This window comes from Amblyraja radiata, chromosome 6, assembly GCF_010909765.2.
Source record: "Amblyraja radiata isolate CabotCenter1 chromosome 6, sAmbRad1.1.pri, whole genome shotgun sequence".
NCBI lineage: Eukaryota > Metazoa > Chordata > Chondrichthyes > Rajiformes > Rajidae > Amblyraja > Amblyraja radiata.
The window spans coordinates 49,049,116-49,068,108 of NC_045961.1; the positions used below are offsets into that span (position 1 = coordinate 49,049,116).

The window sequence follows — 18,993 nt, forward strand, 5'->3', positions numbered from 1 at the left end:
ACTGCAACTGGTCGGCATCGGCCACTTTCTCCCTTCCTTTGCATGGTGGGAGATCTGGCTGCCATTGCTGTCCACTCGCCGTGACCTATGAAAACCAACGCAGAATCACTCCTTAGAGCTGGAGTAAGTCCCTGGAGCAACTCTTGCTTCTTGGTTTCCTGGTCCTCCAAAAATATTCGAAATGGAATCTAAACAGAATTTAAACACCACCACCAAACTCTGAAAAATAACAGCATATTGCATTTTATCTGTTTATTTATTGCGCATATATATATGGTCTATGGACACAGTGAACTTTTATCTCCTGTTCTGTATTATGTTTACATATTCTGTTGTGCTGCAGCAAGCAAGAATTTCATTGTCCTATCTGGGACACATGACAATAAAATCAGGGCTCGAAATTAGCAGTTGCCCGGGTGCCACTGACCACTCAAAGTGCCGCCGGGCAACCTAAATGGCGAGTCATTTTGCCCGGCTTGGCAACTTGGTTTATACCGAAGATAGACACAAAAAACGTGAGTAACTCCGCGGGTCCGGCAGCATCTCTGGAGAAAAGGAACGTGACGTTTTGTGTCGGCGACGGTTGTGGGAAAGATGCTAAGTGTGGCGTGACGGAGGGTCGGAGCGAATGACAGGCCCCGCACAGCAGCAGCGGCGGCTCCATTTCCTCCTCCTCCCGCATCCCGCCCGGCCTGATAACGGCCGCTGCTGCCACTCCGCCAACGGCGCTTTCAAAACAGACCCTTGGAGGAGGGAGGAGTCGGTCAGAGGCGGACGTAGAGTAGGGGGGGGGGGTGTACTGAAGATAGAGCGCGGTGATTGGAGGAGGGAGACGTGCCAAAACACTATCGGCAGAACTGCATCGCAGCCAGGATCGATCCCGATCTCCGGCGCTGCAATCGCTGCCAAACCGCCACTGGACCATCCCCGTCCCCACCCGAGTGCCCCCCCACGCCCGGGGGGTGGCCAGAGACGTCGGGAGTCAGACGGGCGCGGCGCCCCCAGGCCCACAGCCAGCGTAGAAAAGCAGCGCTAAACCCAGCTCACTCTGCCTGTCCCGCCAGGTTAACCATCAGCCCTGTCTGGATTGAGACAGGGCTGTAGGCGGGACAGGCAGTTGAGCTGCATTTAGTGCTGGATTGAGCTGAAATCACCGTTCACAGGGCCTCCGAAGCCTCGTGAGTGTGCGCATGCTCGCGCGGCCGCCAAGATATTCTGTCCCTGGTCCCCTCCATATTTTGATTGTGATTTCAGTGCCTGACAGGTGTTGTCTGAGGAGCGCTGGCCTTCCTTCCCACCTCCTCTGCCCCTTTCTCTCTCTCTCTCTCTCTTGTACGCCCCCTCCACTCCCCTTATCCCCTCCCCTCCTCATCTACACCCCCCTCCCCATCTATTCATCCTGCACTGATCTCCCTATCCACCTGGCATTGATTTTCCTGCCACTCCCCATCAATCCTACACTGGTCCCCCAATTCATCCTGTACTGACCCCCCTTCCCATCCATCCTGCACTGCTCCCCCCCATCCATCCTGCACAGATCCCCACCCCATTCAACCCCACTGACATCCCCCGCGCTCTCTCCTCACAATTTTACCTACTCCAACCAACACGCACTAATTCCCCTGCCTCAATCCATCCAATCCGCACCAATTGCCTTCTCAAGCGCCCCCCTCCCCCCCACCACCTGCACTGATTCATACACCCCTCCCCCCGACCCTATTGTGCTGGAAATGTCTTCAGAGCTAACATTGACTATGTTTGATAACGAAATGCAATCAAATATGTTTTAATTCCCAATATTATTATTTGTTTTAATCCATAAAGATGGATTAATTAAATTGTGAACACGTGAAACATTAAAACCGCAGTATTCGATTGTCACTGACACGTTATTACATCATTCATTTTAACGGCAAATCAATGCTCTATATATGGAGTAGCAGTACTGTAGTTATTTAATGAGCAACATTCACAACTATACGTTGGATTTATCCAGGTTTTACTTCTACAGTCAGTCATATACATCACAAATTTGGTCAGGAGATATTTCAGTTGAAATTTTAATGTTAATTCTGAAGTGGGAATGATGGAAAAAGCGTTTATCAACAATTTAAAAAAAAATGTTGCTTACAAACTGGGTATCATCATTGCCACATTCATCTAATCTGAATGTCCGATAATGTGGCGTCTTGACACGTTTAAATATATCACCAAAAGAACATTTGCTGCATTTATGTCCTTTGGCCATCTCTTGCTAGTTAGTGTAATGTTTAACCTGTCAGATGGGTATAGTCAGTTTTAACAGCTATTATCATAAAATGCCTTTAGAAAATTCCTTGCAACCTGTATATTTTGTTGTGGATAAATTATGTGGGAAGCAAGAGTATTTCTGTACCAATAGCAATAACAACCCATGCTATGGCCATGTTATGGTAAATTTTGGTCCTTCACAGAAAACATTCTTGCATCAATCTGTAGTGTACATGGTTAAGCATATATGTTATCAAGATTCAGGATTTATTGACACAGGTTGATCATACGCTGAATAATCCAACCACATTTTTGTTTGGAAGTGGAAAGAAATAATAAAAATTGCATTAAATGCAATGTGTAAAGAGTTGAGATGCCGTATTATAATTTTGCTGCATGTCATTGTGGTATATATCATGTCTTGATTGGTGAATATGTTAGTTTGTGACTTTATTTGAAGCAGAAATAATATGTGAATGCTTCATTGAGCATAATTCCGACTGGTAACTACGCACTTCGTCCGAGCACGCGTCATGCAAGCCATCTTAAATGACCACCTAAACTGTCATTTGGCAACCTAAAAAGCTGCCAAGGTTGCCCGGCTGGCAACAGGGAAAAAAAGTTAAGCGAGAGCCCTGAAAACTCTCTTGACTCTTGACTTGGACTTAAACAAAAAAGTGTTCTTGGGGAAAAAAAGAGCTACCTTAAATTTAATTGCTTCTGGTTGGGTACCTATAGTAGGGTGAAGACTATTCCATGCTTTAATTGTGCGGCGGAACTCCATGGAGCAGCCAGCATCTCTGGATAGCAGAAATTGGGTGATGTTTCGGGTAGAGACCCTTCTTTAGATTTCCACTTCTCTCCAGCCAATCTAGCTCATGCATTATGGTCTTGCCCCAAACTTGGTAACTACTGGGCAGTGGTTTTTAAAACCATCAGTGAAGTCCTTGGGAAGACAGTGAGACCTTGCCCGCTTGTAGCTGCATTTGGTGTAGCAGATAAAAGCTTGGGTTTAAATACAACCCAGTCTGATATCATTACATTTACATCACTTTTGGCCCGTAGGAGAATCTTGCTGGTCTGGAAATCTACCACTCCTCCATCTGCTGCTGCTTGGCTGGAAGATGTGATTTTTTTTTTACGGTTAGAAAAGATTAAATTCACATTGAGGGGATCTGTGAAAATTTTTTATTTGAAATGGGAACCCTTTTTTTTATCATACTTTGAGGGTCTAAAGGAACTGCCTATTGACTGAGGGCACTTGACAGTAAGTGGGGAGCCGCCTTTATTCTGTTTTGTTACTTTATTATTGTTAAAATGTGCATTTGTATTTGTGATATATTTGTATTGTGAAAACATTAGCTGCCAAGGGGTGTTTAGGGAGGGTGGGTAAGGGTTATTTTGTTATTATATATAACAAACAAAATGGAGGGAAATGTAATGCAATACGTCAGAGGTACTGTAATTTTTTTTCCTCCAATAAAAATAAAAATAAATTAAATATAGATTTCTCTGGTTTTAGTGTTTTAGTTTAATTTAAACATACAGCGTGGAAACAGGCCCTTCGGCCCACCGATCACCCGTATACTAGTTCTATCCCATACATTAGCTACGTAAGTCAAGAATCAAGAGTGTTTTATTCTCTCATGCCCCAATGAAATCCTTACTTGCAGCAGCACAACAGAATACGTAAACATAGTACTCTGTAAACAATGTTATAAACGAGAAAACAAAACAGTGTATATTTATATATGAATATATAACTATACACACATACAATTTCCCTCCTGGGATTAATAAAGTCCTATCGTATAGTATCGTGTGTGTAGGAAAGAACTGCAGATGCTGGTTTAAACTGAAGATAGACACAAAAAGCTGGAGTAACTCAACAGGTCAGACAGAATCTCTGGACAAAAGGAACATATTATGTTTTGGGTTGGGTCTGAAAAAGGTTCCTGCACACCTTTGGAATGTAGAAGGGAACAAGAGCACCGGAGAAAACCCATGCAATCAAAGGGAAAAGGAGCAAAATCTATATAGACAGCACCCATATTCAGGATCAATTCCGGGTCTCTGGCAATTTTATGCAGCATCTTTATGGCCAATGCACTGTCCCATAGTCTTGAACTGAATTAAAACATTCAGTAGCTGTAAAGGGGGACATAGCATCACTTCGAGATTTAAGACTGAAAATGGATAGTTTCTTTTTTTTTAGTAACCAAAGTTATCAACGTATACTTTTTTGTGTGTTGGAAAATAAAATATAGTGGCACAGCTCGTGGACTTGCTACCTCACACGCCAGGGATCTGAGTTTGATACTGTTCTCAGGCACTGTCTGTGTTGAATTTGCCCATTCTCCCTGCAAGCATGTAGGTTTCCTCCCACATCCCAAAGATGCATTGGCTTTGTAGGTTAAATTGTCTCTGTAAAATTGCCCCTAATGTGTAGGGAGTGGGTGAGGAAAGTGGGATAACAGAACTTGTGTAAACGGGGAGACAAAAATGCTGGAGAAATGCTCTAAAAAATGCTCCTCCAATATACGGTGGGCCTCACTCTGGCCATGGAGGAGGCCCAGGACAGAAAAGTTGGATTCGGAATGGGAGGGGGAGTTGAAGTGCTGAGCCACCGGGAGATCATAGAAACATAGAAAATAGGTGCAGGAGTAGGCCATTTGGCCCTTCGAGCCTGCACCGCCATTCAATATGATCATGGCTGATCATCCTGTACCTGCTTTCTCTCCATACCCCCTGATCCCTTTAGCCACATCTAACCCCCTCTTAAATATTGCCAATGAACTGGCCTCAACTACATTATGCGGCAGAGAATTCCAGAGATTCACCACTCTCTGTGTAAAAAATGTTTTTCTCATCTCAGTCCTAAAAGATTTCCCCTTTATCCTTAAACTGTGACCCCTTGTTCTGGACTTCCCCAACATCGGGAACAATCTTCCTGCATCTTGCCTGTCCAACCCCTTAAGAATTTTGTAAGTTTCTATAAGATCCCCCCTCATTCTTCTAAATTCTAGCAAGTACAAGCCGAGTCTATCCAGTCTTTTTTCATATGAAAGTCCTGCCATCCCAGGAATCAGTCTGGTGAACCTTCTCTGTACTCCCTCCATGGCAAGAATGTCCTTCCTCAGATTAGGTTGGTTATTGCGAACCGAGCGGAGGTATTGGGCAAAGCGATCGCCAAGCCTATGATTGGTCTCACCGATGTAGAGCAGCTGACACCTAGAGCAGCGGATGCAATAGATGAGGTTGGAGGAGGTGCACGTGAACCTCTGCCGCACCTGGAAAGACTGCTTGGGTCCTTGAATGGAGTGAAGGGGGGAGGTAAAGCGACAAGTGTAGCACTTCATGCGGTTGCAAGGAAAAGTGCCAGGAGAGGGGGTGATTTGGGTGGGAAGGGACGAATTGACCAGGGAGTTATGGAAGGAGCGGTCTCTGCGGAAAGCTGACAGGGGAGGAGATGGGAAGATGTGGCCAGTGGTGGGATCCCGTTGGTAGACAAAGCTGGAGAAAATCAGTGGGTGAGGCAGCATCTATGGAGCGAGGGAATAGGCGACGTTTCGGGTCAAAACCCTTCTTCAGTGATGTCGGAGGGGGGGGGGGGGCGGGAAAAAGAAAGGAAGATGCGGAGACAGTAGGCTGTGGGAGTGCTGGGAATGGGAGGGGAAGGAGGGAGAAAGCAAGGACTACCTGAAATTGGAGAAGCCAATGTTCATATTGCTGGGGTGTAAACTACCCAAGCTAAATATGAGGTGCTGTTCCTCCAATTTGCAGTGGGCCTCACTCTGGCCTAGGAGGAGGCCCAGGACAGAAAAGTCGGATTCGGAATGGGAGGGGGAGTTGACGTGCTGAGCCACCGGGAGATCAGGTTGGTTATTGCGAACTGAGTGTAGGTGTTGTGTGAAGCGATCGCCAAGCCTGCACTTGGTCTCACTGAGGTTGATCATACGCTCAATAATCCAACCAGAATTTTGTTTGGAAGTGGAAAGAAATAATAGAAATTGCATTCATTGCAACGTGTAAAAGGAGATGAGATACTGTATTGTCATTTTGCTGCATGTCATTGTGGTATATATCATGTCTTGATTGGTGAATATGTTTAGTTTGTGACTTTATTTGAAGCAGAAATAATATGTGAATGCTTCATTGACCATAATTCTGACTGATAACTACGCACTTCGTCCGAGCACATTATCGCACGTGTCATGCAAGCCGTCTTAAATGACCACCTAAACTGTCATTTGGCAACCTAAAAAGCTGCCTAGCTTGCCCGGCTGGCAACAGGGAAAAAAAGTTAAGCGAGAGCCCTGTTAATGATGTTCCAAACAGTTGATTTTGGTAAGCTCAAGGTTTGGCTGATGTCTCTAACAGTTTTATTCGTGTTTCTCACTCATAATGGCTTCTTTGACTTTCATTGGCACAACTTTGGTCCTCATGTTGATAAACAGCAATAAAAGTTTCCAAATGTGATGGAAAGACTGCAGGAAAGACTAGGTGCTGAGAGCTCTCTTATACCTGCATTAAGGAGGCAATTAAACACACCTGAATAATTACAAATGCCTGTGAAGCCATGTGTCCCAAACATTATGGTGCCCTGAAATGGGGGGGGGAGGAACTATGTTTAAACACAGCTGTAATTTCTGCATGGTGAAACCAAAATGTATAAAAATGGCCTTTAATAAAATCTGACAATGTGCACTTTAACCATATGTGATTTTTTTCTAATACAAATCTCAAATTGTGGAATTCAGAGGTAAATAAATAAATGATGGGTCTTTGTCCCAAACATTATGGAGGGGACTGTAGCTGTGAGTCTGTCAAGATATCCAGATCCAGATGGACTTCATCATAGCATCTTAAATGAGGCAGCTAATGAGATAGGTGATATGTTGGTTTTAATTTTCTAAAATGCCATATATTCTAAGAAGGTTGTATTACATTTCTTTCAGTATCCCACAAATCCATACTTTATTCAAAAAGGGAGGCACCCCAAAAGCAAGAAACATCAGGCCAGTTGGCTTAGCATTTGTCACTAGCAACCTACTTGAAGTTATTATTGAATGCTATACTTTGGTTTTGTGAAAGGGAAGTCGCATTAGACCAATTTGCTGTAGTTCTTTGAAGCTGTAATGTGTTGTGGATGGGTCCATGGATGTACCATACATAAAATTGCAGAGAGCTCTTCATAAGGTGCCACATCAAACAATATCATGCTGGCATGGTTGAAGATAAGTGTAAGGAACTGCAGATGCTGGTTTAAACCGATGAAAGACACAATAGCTTGGGTAACAGACAGGCAGCATCTCTGGAGAGAAGGACTGGGTGACGTTTCGGGTCGAGACCCTTTTTCAGACTCTGCAGAGATGTTGCCTGTCCCGGTGAGTTACTTCAGCTTTTTGTGCCTATGGTTGAAGATAAGTAAGTTATCAGGAAGTACACGATTGGTTAGCAGTTGTAACTAGTTGTGTACTCGGGACTTAGGGGTGGCACAGCAGTGGAGCTGCTGCCTCACAGCTTCCGAGACCCGGGTTTGATTTTGACTACGTGTGGTGTCTGTACGGAGTTTGTACGTTCTCCCTATGATCGCGTGGGTTTTCTCCGGGTGCTCCCGTTTCCTACCACATTCCAATCACATGTAGGTTTGTAGGTTATTTGGTCTCTGTAAATTGTGCCTAGAATGTAGAATCAAACTAATATACAGATGATCGTTGGCCGGCCTGGACTTTGTGGGCCGAAGGGACTGTTTCCACAGTGTATCTCTAAACTAAACTAGACTCAACCGTTCAGAATCGATATAAATAATTTTGGTGAAGATGCTGATGATATGGATGATAAATTTATTGTCGACACAAAGATAGAACAGTCAGAGGAAAGGGGACATGGATAGGTTACACTAATTGATTAAGATCTGGCAAATGGAATATAACCTAGAAAAAAAATGCCCATTCTGGCAGAATAATAAAAATTCAACATTATAACTACATGGCAAGTGCTTGGAGCTCAGCATTGTAGAAGGATATGGGTGGCTTTGTATACAATTCGCAAAAGGCTAGTGTATAGGTACAGCACATAATTAGGAAACCTCACAGAACATCATTTCATTGTTCTGTTCCCAGTGCATATCATAATTAAACACTATTGACATAATTTATTGCTAGGCAAATTGAGGATCAGTTCCATAAAACTTTTCATGACTCTTGCTTTCCACTTAAGACAGGTAGAATTGAGACACACGAGCCGACGTTTTCCAGGGAGTGGTAGAAGTGTGAAAGAGAGGCTACGATCAGATCAGTTGTGATCATAATGAATATTGCAGCAGATTCATAGGGTGTGTGGCCAACTCCAGCTCCTCATTTATATTGCTGTAACCATTGGGATGGTTAACATCATAAAATGAATGCCCTTTGTCTTATTTATATTAAATTAAATGATAATCATCTACTCGTCTCGTCTAACTTGTCTTAACTGAACATTTTTAAAAGAGTTTATATAGGACAACTAATGCATAGATGATGGACATTCATAAGTTTTAGGATTTCTTATGTCCTTTCAGTAGAATAGAGAAATTCATCTTTGAAACTGCACTGCAAAGTATTAATTAACTTACTTACCATCTTCATGATTCAAAGCATGGTCCAAATATTCGATCTCTTTCTCCAAATTTATTGCAAGTACTCTTAACTTGGTGAAGAAATGAGCTGCAACATCCATCTTGGTTCAAAGCAAACTACGAAAGAAAATTAAAAACATTTTAAATACATGAAAATCTAGAATAAATTTGGTTATGTTCAAATGGATACATGCAATCATGCTGCCTTCTCCACTTCAGAGACTCAGCCATCAGACATTAGAGATACAGTGTGGAAACACGTCCTTCAGCCGACCGAGTCCGCACCGACCAACGGGACAATTTACAATTATACCAAAGCCAATTAACCTACAAACCTCTATGGTGTATGGGAAGAAACCAGAGAAAACCCACACGGTCACAGGAGAACGTACAGACGGCACCCGTAGTCAGAATTGAACGCGGGTCTTTGGCACTGTATGGCAGTAATTCTACCACTGTGCCATTGAAGTTGTTTTTCTCCAAAGAATTCAAGCATAATGTCAATATAACACAAATTCAGTGCCATCTCCACGCTGGCGATGGCCAATTTTTAAAAGCGACAGGGAATTCCCAGAGAATTCAGACAGGAGCTTTGAAAAGATTCTGATTGTCAAATGCAATGTGATGGTTGGGAGGCATTGATCAACTTCTGATATCTCCCATTTTCAGAAGGTGGTGGGGATATCGAACAAGCTGTCAGAGGAGTTAGTTGAGGCAGGTACTCTAATAGCATTTGAAAGACACTTGGACAAATATATGGATAGGAAGGATTAAGAGGGCAATGGGCCAAATGAGACAAGCTTAGATAGGGCATCTTGGTCAGCGTGAATGCGTTGGGCTGAAGGGCCTGGTTCATGCTGTATGACTCTATAAAAACATTGCCATACTTTCCCACAGTTGAAATCCTCTAGCCCTGGCAATGCATTAACTATACCTCCGCATTGTTCCCATAATGCTTCAGTCACATGAATAAAACTGCAGGCTGTTCTCCGGTAAGGCCTTCTCAACATCTCATTTAGTTCCATCAAGGCTGTCCCTATGTTCTATGTGTTGACGAATAATGAAATCATGATGCATATCTTCCGAAGACTTCTACAATTCTAGCTACTTTCACTAGTTGGAACATGCAGTCCTGGACCCTCCTGTTCTCATGTGTGTACCGCTGCGCCACTGTGGTTACGGGGAGAAGGCAGGAGAGTGGTATTCTGCTCCTTGATCTTATGATCTACTGAGTGATGTGTTTGCATATCTGTTGCGCCGTTGCAAGTAAGAATTTAATTAGGCTGTGGGCCGAGGAGCTTTATTCTGCAGTTTCGTGACCCAAGTCACCAAACTACATGAAATTTTCACATATTGTGTAAAAATATTTATATAAGTCACCCCTGAAACTCGATATGAAGAAGACTTGCACATTTTTATTAAATTAGAGAAAAACCGGAAAAATGTCGGGAATTGTTTAGTCCAATCAAAGCACGTTTAACATTGAGTTGTCTGCCAGTTGGCCAATCACGCGCTTTGTTTCAGGCTAGCACACAAAATGGCTGAGGGGGCTTCACAGATGCCTGTTTTACTGGAGATTCCGATTTGTTGTTCTGTGGAATAAATGTCGTGGAAACTTGCAGCAGGTTAATTGTATTTAGTGGGAAAAGCATTAAAAAGGCTGAAGAATTTACTCAATTACGGGCTAATAATGGGAAAAAAGCTCATACTTAAATTCTGGAAAAATGCGCCCACACCAACAATAAAAATGTGGATATCAAATATGTTTGAAACATTACATCTGGAAGAGATGAGATTCCTCTTAGCAGATAAAGCAAACCAATTCCAAAAGACGTGGTCTACGTTTATGGACCTATTACAAGCATGAGGTGCAATAGTAATTTTAAAAATAAATAAATAAATAAATGGTATCAGGACCTGGCATTGGGAGATAAAACAACAAAAACAGACTTGGTTGGTAGTCTTTCTGCGGAGCTTAATGTTATAATAGAGCGATTGTCCTTACTTTCTTTTTCTTTCTTTTCTAGGGTCTACTTTCTTACTTTACTTCCTTCTCTAACTTCTTTTCTAAGGGGCTTTCTTTTCCCAACACTCTCCTGCACTTCACAACTCTTGCGCACCTTCTTTACTTTCCTTACTTCTATCTTTTTCTTAAAGATTTAAAAAAAAAAAAAATGAAGCGGTACAAAAAATGTATTAAGATATATGTGTTGTGTGTTATTGTAATTTACCGTACTTCTAAAAATAAAAAAAAATAAATAAAAAAAAAAAAAAAAAAATTTAAAAAAAAAAGGCTGAAGAAAGTGCTGCGAAGTGGATTAAAGTGCAAGAAAGCCTTCAAAGTCCCTGCTGATGTGCTGGAACACAAAGAAGGCCCCCATGAATCAACTAATTGAAAGGTAAGACTAAAGTCTGAATTTATGAAAATCTATCTGTATGGACTTTAATTAATTTAATATAATTTGAATAAATTCATTCATTCATTCATTCCTTATTGATTCATTTATTCACTCACTTACTCATTCATTCATTCATGAAATTGAGGGCCTAAACTATAACATAGTCAATTTATTTTTATTTTATTTTATTTTTTTAATTTATTTTTGTTAGTACAGTAATGTGGTACCACAGTATCTAATACTTGTTGACATATTACATTTCATATACAACTTCTTATTTTTAATTTAATAATAAAACAGGAGTAAGGAAGAAAAGAATAGAAAAGGAGAGATTGACATAGAGTGGTGCGTGAAATAGTAAGATAGCCCGAAAGAAGAAAGAAAAAAAGAGGAAGAAGTAGAAAGAGAAAGAGAAAGAGACGAAGTAGAGAAAAAAAAAGAAAAAGGCGATTGAAAGCGATATACCTATTTAATGTTCCTGGCCACCCGTCACCTCATTCTGAAACATTTTATTTCTATGGTTATGTTGCACCTTATGCTTGTAAGAAGTCGATAAAAGGAGACCAAATCACTAAGAATTGGTCTACTTTACCTGCTAAGAGGAGTTGCATTTCTTCAAGATATGCCATTTCCGACATATTTGAAATCCACATTTTGAGCATTGGTGTTGGCGCATTTTCCCAAAATTTAAGCATGAATTTTTTTGCCGTTATTAAACCATAATTAAGTAGAGATTTTTGAACGTATTTAGCTTATTCCCACCTTCCATTGATCCAAAGATAATCATTTCTGTATTAGGTTCGTCTTCTATTAAATAGTTTTGTAAAAATTTCATTCCAGAATTCACGAAGTTTTATACAGGAGACAAAAGAGTGTGTTATAGTGGCATTTTCAGATAAGCATTTATCACAGATGGGAGAGATATTTGGATAGATTTTATTCAGTCTAGTTTTCGAGTAGTATAATTTATGTAAAATTTTTAAGTGAATTAGATTGTGGTTTGCATTAATCGAACATTTATGTATGTATATCAGGTATTTTTCCCATGTTTCTTTCGAAATTTTTATCTGTGATTCTCGTTCCCAATCTGCTCTGATTGCCTCTGTCGATGGTAATTCTATATTTAAAATGATATTATATAAATATGATATTAAATTGCTTGATTCTGCCTTAATGTTCATTGCTTCATCTAATAAATCTAGGGTTAGAATTTGATATCCTTGTATGTGTTTTTTCAAATAGTCTCTAATTTGAAGGTATTTAAAGTATTGGTTATTTTTCAAGTTGTATTTTAATTGTAATTGTTGAAATGATAAAAAAATTCCCATTTCATACAAGTCTCCAAGGATTGAACGCGGGTCTTTAGCACTGTATGGCATGAATTCTACCACTGTGCCATTGAAGTTGTTTCTCTCCAAAGAATTCAAGCATAATGTCAATATAACACAAATTCAGTGCCATCTCCACGCTGGTGATGGTCAATTTTTACAAGCGACGGAATTCCCAGAGAATTCAGACAGGTGCTTTGAAAAGATTCCGATTGTCAAATGCAATGTGACGGTTGGGAGGGATTGATCAATTTCTGATATCTCCCATTTTCAGAAGGTGGTGGGGATATCGAACAAGCTGTCAGAGGAGGTAGTTGAGGCAGGTACTATAATAGCATTTGAAAGACACTTGGACAAATACATGGATAGGAAGGATTAAGAGGGCAATGGGCCAAATGAGACGAGCTTAGATAGGGCATCTTGGTCAGCGTGAATGCGTTGGGCTGAAGGGCCTGTTTCATGCTGTATGACGCTATAAAACATTGCCATACTTTCCCACAGTTGAAATCCTCTAGCCCAGGCAATGCATTAACTATACCTCAGCATTGTTCCCATAATGTTTCAGTACCATGAACAAAATTGCAGGCTGTTCTCCGGTAAGGCCATCTCAACATCTCATTTAGTTCCATCAAGGCTGTCCCTATGTTCTATGTGTTGACAAATAATGAAATCATGATGCATATCTTCCGAAGACTTCTACAATTCTAGCTACTTTCACTAGTTGGAACATGCAGTCCTGGACAAGGGTTTCGGCCCGAAACGTCGCCTATTTCCTTCGCTCCATAGGTGCTGCTGCACCCGCTGAGTTTCTCCAGCATTTTTGTATAGGGTGATTTCACGAAAGGTCACTGGATCATAGATCCTCACCCACGTGACCGCAAAATTTAACTGGGGTACAAACGTCACTTCCAGTACATGTTATTGATGCTGAAAACGCGAACTTTCAAACCCGTTAAAACCCGCCCGTTTTTGAGCTGTAAATAACTGTGCCAGTCGGGGTGACCGTGAGGCACAGTTATCTTACTTTACAGTCCAGAAGATAAAGAAAAACGAAGGTAAACACAAGAGAGCGCTGAAGGGAAAATAACAGCGGAAGTTGTTGGCCGTGCAGATATAAAGTAGGTATGTTGCAAAGCCTACCTGAAGCGTCGCTGAAAATCTGCCGCTGCGGTGTGCGCGATTTTGGCGCCGTTTAGAGGGGGGCGGGTTTAAAACGCGATTTTCTCTAGGCTGTTCAAATCGAAGATGTTCAGCCTAGTTAATTATTAACGGGAAATCGCTGAAAGACCCCGTCGCAAAAGCTATTATTAGTTTTAAAGGCCTCGTAAAATAGTTATAGTAGTTTAAAAATCAATCTCTAAACCCGCGACCGCCAGCAACCGCAGGGTCTCATAGAGCAAATATTTGAAGGTATGCTGTATATTTTTACATTAAAAAGGGCTTCTAAAGATCCCTTTATACAAAGTTTAATATTGTGAGTAGCTCATTTTGGGCCCATTATATCCCGCAGTATTTTTCTGGGCATTTGGGGCACAAATCTACCGCAATGTGAAGTTCTAAACCAGCGCGTTCCACAGGGACCCACTGGAAAGCTGATTTAAAATGGACTTTAATTTACAGCAATTGAACACTAAATACCTTCCATTTGGTCTATAAATTAATGTAAATGAGATTTTAAAATCATGTTTTATTGTGAATTATTTGTGAATATTATTTGGACATTTAGGCTATTTAAAAATGTTAATCATTTATTAAGAAATGGATAGATGTTTAGATCTAGTAATTGAAGTCTGAAATTAGCTACAATTAGGTAACTAACTAATTATATGCTTTAATTTCAGGTCATCCAAGTAAGAATATTTTATATTTGTTTCAGAATGCTTCAATCTATGATAACTGAAAATTTCATTCAGTTCTCTTAATTTTTAAGAAAGTTATGGGCTTTTGACTGTTCACGATCACAGCTTTTTTGTTATGTCCATAGAAAATCAATAGGGAACAAGATGCTCATTTCCCAGTATGAAAATGGCCATAACTTTTTAAATACTTGAGATATGAAAGTGAATTAGGTGTCAAATTAAACTTATTTTTATGCTTTATCTGATGGGATAAATTGCAGACTTGATTTTTTTAATCTCAAAATGTTGTAACATTGCTATATAAAGATCGAAAATATCGGGAATTATCGCGTTTGCTCACTGCATTTCATCAAAACTAAGGCATTATTGATGTTTTGATGAAATGCAGTGAGCAAACGCGATAATTCCCGATATTTTCGATCTTTATATCTGCACGGCCAACAACTTCCGCTGTTATTTTCCCTTCAGCGCTCTCTTGTGTTTACCTTCGTTTTTCTTTATCTTCTGGACTGTAAAGTAAGATAACTGTGCCTCACGGTCACCCCGACTGGCAGTTATTTACAGCTCAAAAACGGGCGGTTTTTAACGGGTGTGAAAGTACACGTTTTCAGCATCAATAACATGTACTGGAAATGACGTTTGTACCCCAGTTAAATTTTGCGGTCACGTGGGTGAGGATCTATGATCCAGTGACCTTTCGTGAAATCACCCTATACCCTCCTGTTCTCATGTGTACCGCTGCGCCACTGTGGTTACGGGGAGAAGGCAAGAGAGTGGTATCCTGCTCCTTGATCTTATGATCTACTGAGTGATGTGTTTGCATATCTGTTGCGCCGTTACAAGTAAGAATTTAATTGATCAGTTTGGGGACAAACGGTAATAAAACACCCCTGTCTCTTACATTGCTAAACCAAACTTAAACATTGTTAAACCAAATTTTAAAAGGTGCAGCAATGTCTTGCGGCTGCACAGAGAGCCGGGCGATCAACTCAAGACGCAGCCAGTCTGGGTTCGATCTTCAGCGCGGCTGCAAATCCCGGAAGGCCTATTTCCACCGTGATTTAAAAAAATGTGTTTAGTAAAAATAAAACCCCGTAAACAATGAACTTACAGGTCAGAGGACGGTGTTTTGTTTCTAAGCGACTTAGCGGGCACCCAGGCAGCACTGCGTCCGCGCGCACGACCCGCTTGAATTTCGCGCGCGCCGTCGGCGGGCGGTTGGTTGAAACGGCTCGGGAACCGCGCATGCGCCGCCCGTCCAACAGACAACCGCCCCGGACTCGCCCCGAACTCGCCCCGAGGCCGCCTGCAGCGCACCCAGGCGGGCTGGCGGGGACCTGCAAGCAGCCGCTTATACACTTGCTGAAATAAAGAACGGCAGATGCTGGTTAATGCACAACATCATACAGAGTGCTGGAGTAACTCAGCAGGTCAGACAGCATTTCTGGCGAAAGACACAAAGTGCTGGAGCAACAGCGGGTCAGGCAGTATCCCTGGAGAAAAGGGATAGGTGAGTTTCAGGTCGGGATCCTACTTCAAACCTGTTGAGGACGGCAGGATGTTGTGCATTAACCAGCATCTGCCGTTCTTGTGTCAATCTTTTGGTAAAATCCAGCGTCTGCAGTTCTTTGTTTCAGCATCTCTGGAGAACATGGGTTGGTGACGTTTGATGTTGGTTTACAAACCCAGTGGGTCAGTCAGCATCTCTCATCCACGTTCCACAGAGATGTTGCCTGCCCCGCTGAGTTACCCCAGCACTTGGTGTCTTAATTTTGGTCATGGGAATTGCTTGCTTTGAAATCGTGGTCTAAAAGACACACTGGACACTCCCACTTATCAACAATTGTTCCGCACTGACTTTTTCTTTAATTTATTAATTTACCATGTTGGGGATCGCTGGAATTGACAGCATTTATTTCCAATCTCTCTCTCTCTTTCAAATCACTATCTCAAAAATCAATCTGTCAAATTGCCCATGAGAAGATATTCGTAAGCCACCTTCAAGTCAAGTTTATTTGTCACATACACATACGAGATGTGCAGTGAAATGAAAGTGGCAATGCTCGCGGACTTTTGTGCAAAAGACAAACAACGAAACAAACTATAAACACAATCATAACACACATATTCATGGAGTTCTTCTGGTTTTTGGGAGGGAATTCCAGACGGAACATCGGGAACGTTCAAGAAACCAAAGTTGATGGAAAGCGGAAATCTGTGTCTGGAAAAAAATACTAGATAGAATGACGTCTTGGAGGGACTTAAAACAATGATCATAGCACAGCTTAGGGATTGAACAGCAGATTTTTCGATGACTCCGATTGTAAAGTACGATACTTTGCGTTATAGAAATTCGTTTTACAAAATCGATTTGCCAATGACGAGAAAGAGGATTAGGAAATAGTGTTTCAGATGCACAATAAACATTTCCCCTGCACGATTTTCAACAATAAAATGTTTTCTTTTAGAGTTAAGTTAGTTGTTACTGCAAAGTAATAATACTAAAGGTTTTATGTTACATTGCACAAGTGTCAAAGGAAGCGATTGTTTGTCAATTTCATAGCCACCCGCTGTGAGATTGACAAACTGCGTTCTTCAGGCACAGTGGTGTGAAGTTAGTGTGAGGTGAAGTTACGTGTAAACAGTTTTCTCCAAATATTTTTCACCTAAAGCAACTCATGGTTTTCGAGCTCCGGATCGAAATCGTGTTATTACTAATTTAGCAAATTTATCAAACAAGTTCCATTCGATTCGCGTATTGGAAATGTGTTACCCGGAACTATCTGTAGAACAAGTGCTGGAGTACAGGAGTAACTCAGCGGACGTCAACTCAAAATGTCTGAAGGGACGACCTGAAACGTCGCTTATCCATGTTCAGAGATGCTGCATGACCTGTTGAGTTTTTTCAGAACATTGTGCCTTATGTAAACCAGCATCTGCAATTCCTTGTGATCTATCCACATTCTCTAGAGATGTTGCCTCGCCCGCTGGGTTACTCCAGTACTTTGTCTTTTTTTAAATGTATACCAGCACTTGCTGTTCCTTGCGTCTCTGAGAACGAGGGAAACCTGGTGTGAGTTCATTCCGAAAGTTAAATCTGGCAGTAACAAAGACATGGATGTAAATTAAATGTTTAAGAGGGAACTGCAGATGCTGGAAAATCGAAGGTACACAAAAATGCTGGAGAAACTCAGCGGGTGCAGCAGCATCTATGGAGCGAAGGAGATAGGCACCGTTTCAGGCCGAAAACCTTCTTCAGACTGATGGGGGGAGGGATAACACAGCAACATCTCCACGAAGATCTCCAAATAGACTAAGACGAGGCTACGCTACATCAAGACCCGAATTATACACACAGTCAACTTTATTAGGCAAACCAAGATGTTTGCATATCCGACACCACACTCTCAAAGAAACACTACTCTCGGCAGCTCTGGGAAGAGATTGCCAGGTGGACAGAGGAAATTATTTAAGAAAATCTCTTAAACAGTAAAATATTTGCACCATACCCATGGCTCATAACTGCTTAAGTGGAGAAGGAATATTGGGAAGGAACCATGACCCAAGTCCAAGGTAGACAACATGCTGGAGAAACTCAGCGGGTGAGGCAGCATCTATGGAGCAAAGGAATAGGTGGCGTTTCGGGTCGAGACCGTTCTTCAGACTGATGGGGGGGGGGGGGGGGGGGGAGAGGCGGAGACAGTACGCTGTGGGAGAGCTAGGAAGGGGAGGGGAAGGAGGGAGAAAGCAAGGACTACCTGAAATTGGAGGTCAATGTTCATACCGAAGAATGGTCTCGACCCGAAACATCGTCTATTCCTTTGCTCCATAGATGCTGCCTCACCCGCTCAGTTTCTCCAGCATTTTTGTTTACCTTCGATTTTTCCAGTGTCCGCAGTAAACATGAATACATGAACCAAGTCCATGTATCCAGAGTCCAGAGAAAATAGTGAAAGGAGTACACCACCTCACAAACTGCCAAACAAATAGGTTAATGCAATTCTGTTACAGGTGCATTCCTAAGAAACTTCATGGTCAGGGGCTAACGAGTTTCAGTCTAACAATAACAGAGTTAATTTTACCAGAGGTTTTATTTTCAAAAATAAAAATATATTTTTAGGTTATTTTTGTTACTGCAAATAAAAAGTACTAAAAGCTTATGTTACATTGTTTAATAGAATGATATTGCATGTGTCAATAGTGATCAAATGTTAATTTCAATGGCCGACAGTGGTGTAAGCAGCAGCTAGCTGCCGTCTTATGAGACAATGATGTCTGATTACTATGGGGAGGCTACCCATAAACATTTGTTTCCAAGACAGCTTTTTTTCTGCATGCCAAGCTCCAAAGTTACATCAAAGAGGTTCTCCAGAGCAAAACAGATTTGTGACCATAACAGATTTATGTGCATAATCCAAATAGCATCTAGCTGGCCTCTTGGTTCTCTGCAGACCCACCAAATGACAGTTTGTACATTTCTGGAAAACACAAATGTGAAAGGCCGATGCAAATCCATAAGCATAACTCCAATAACACTC

General features: G+C 41.5%; 1 protein-coding gene across 1 annotated transcript in view; it reads right to left on the reverse strand.

Moving 5' to 3' along the window:
- ska3 (spindle and kinetochore associated complex subunit 3) overlaps positions 1-15,687 on the reverse strand; it is a 35,661-nt gene extending 19,974 nt beyond the window's left edge. The window contains exons 1-2 of the mRNA XM_033022743.1: positions 15,567-15,687; positions 8,871-8,986 (exon numbers count right to left, since the gene is read on the reverse strand). Coding sequence (XP_032878634.1) covers positions 8,871-8,970 — 100 coding nt within the window. The 5' untranslated portion in view covers positions 8,971-8,986; positions 15,567-15,687. The remainder of the gene's footprint in view (positions 1-8,870; positions 8,987-15,566) is intronic.
- Between the last annotated feature and the right edge of the window lie 3,306 nt (positions 15,688-18,993).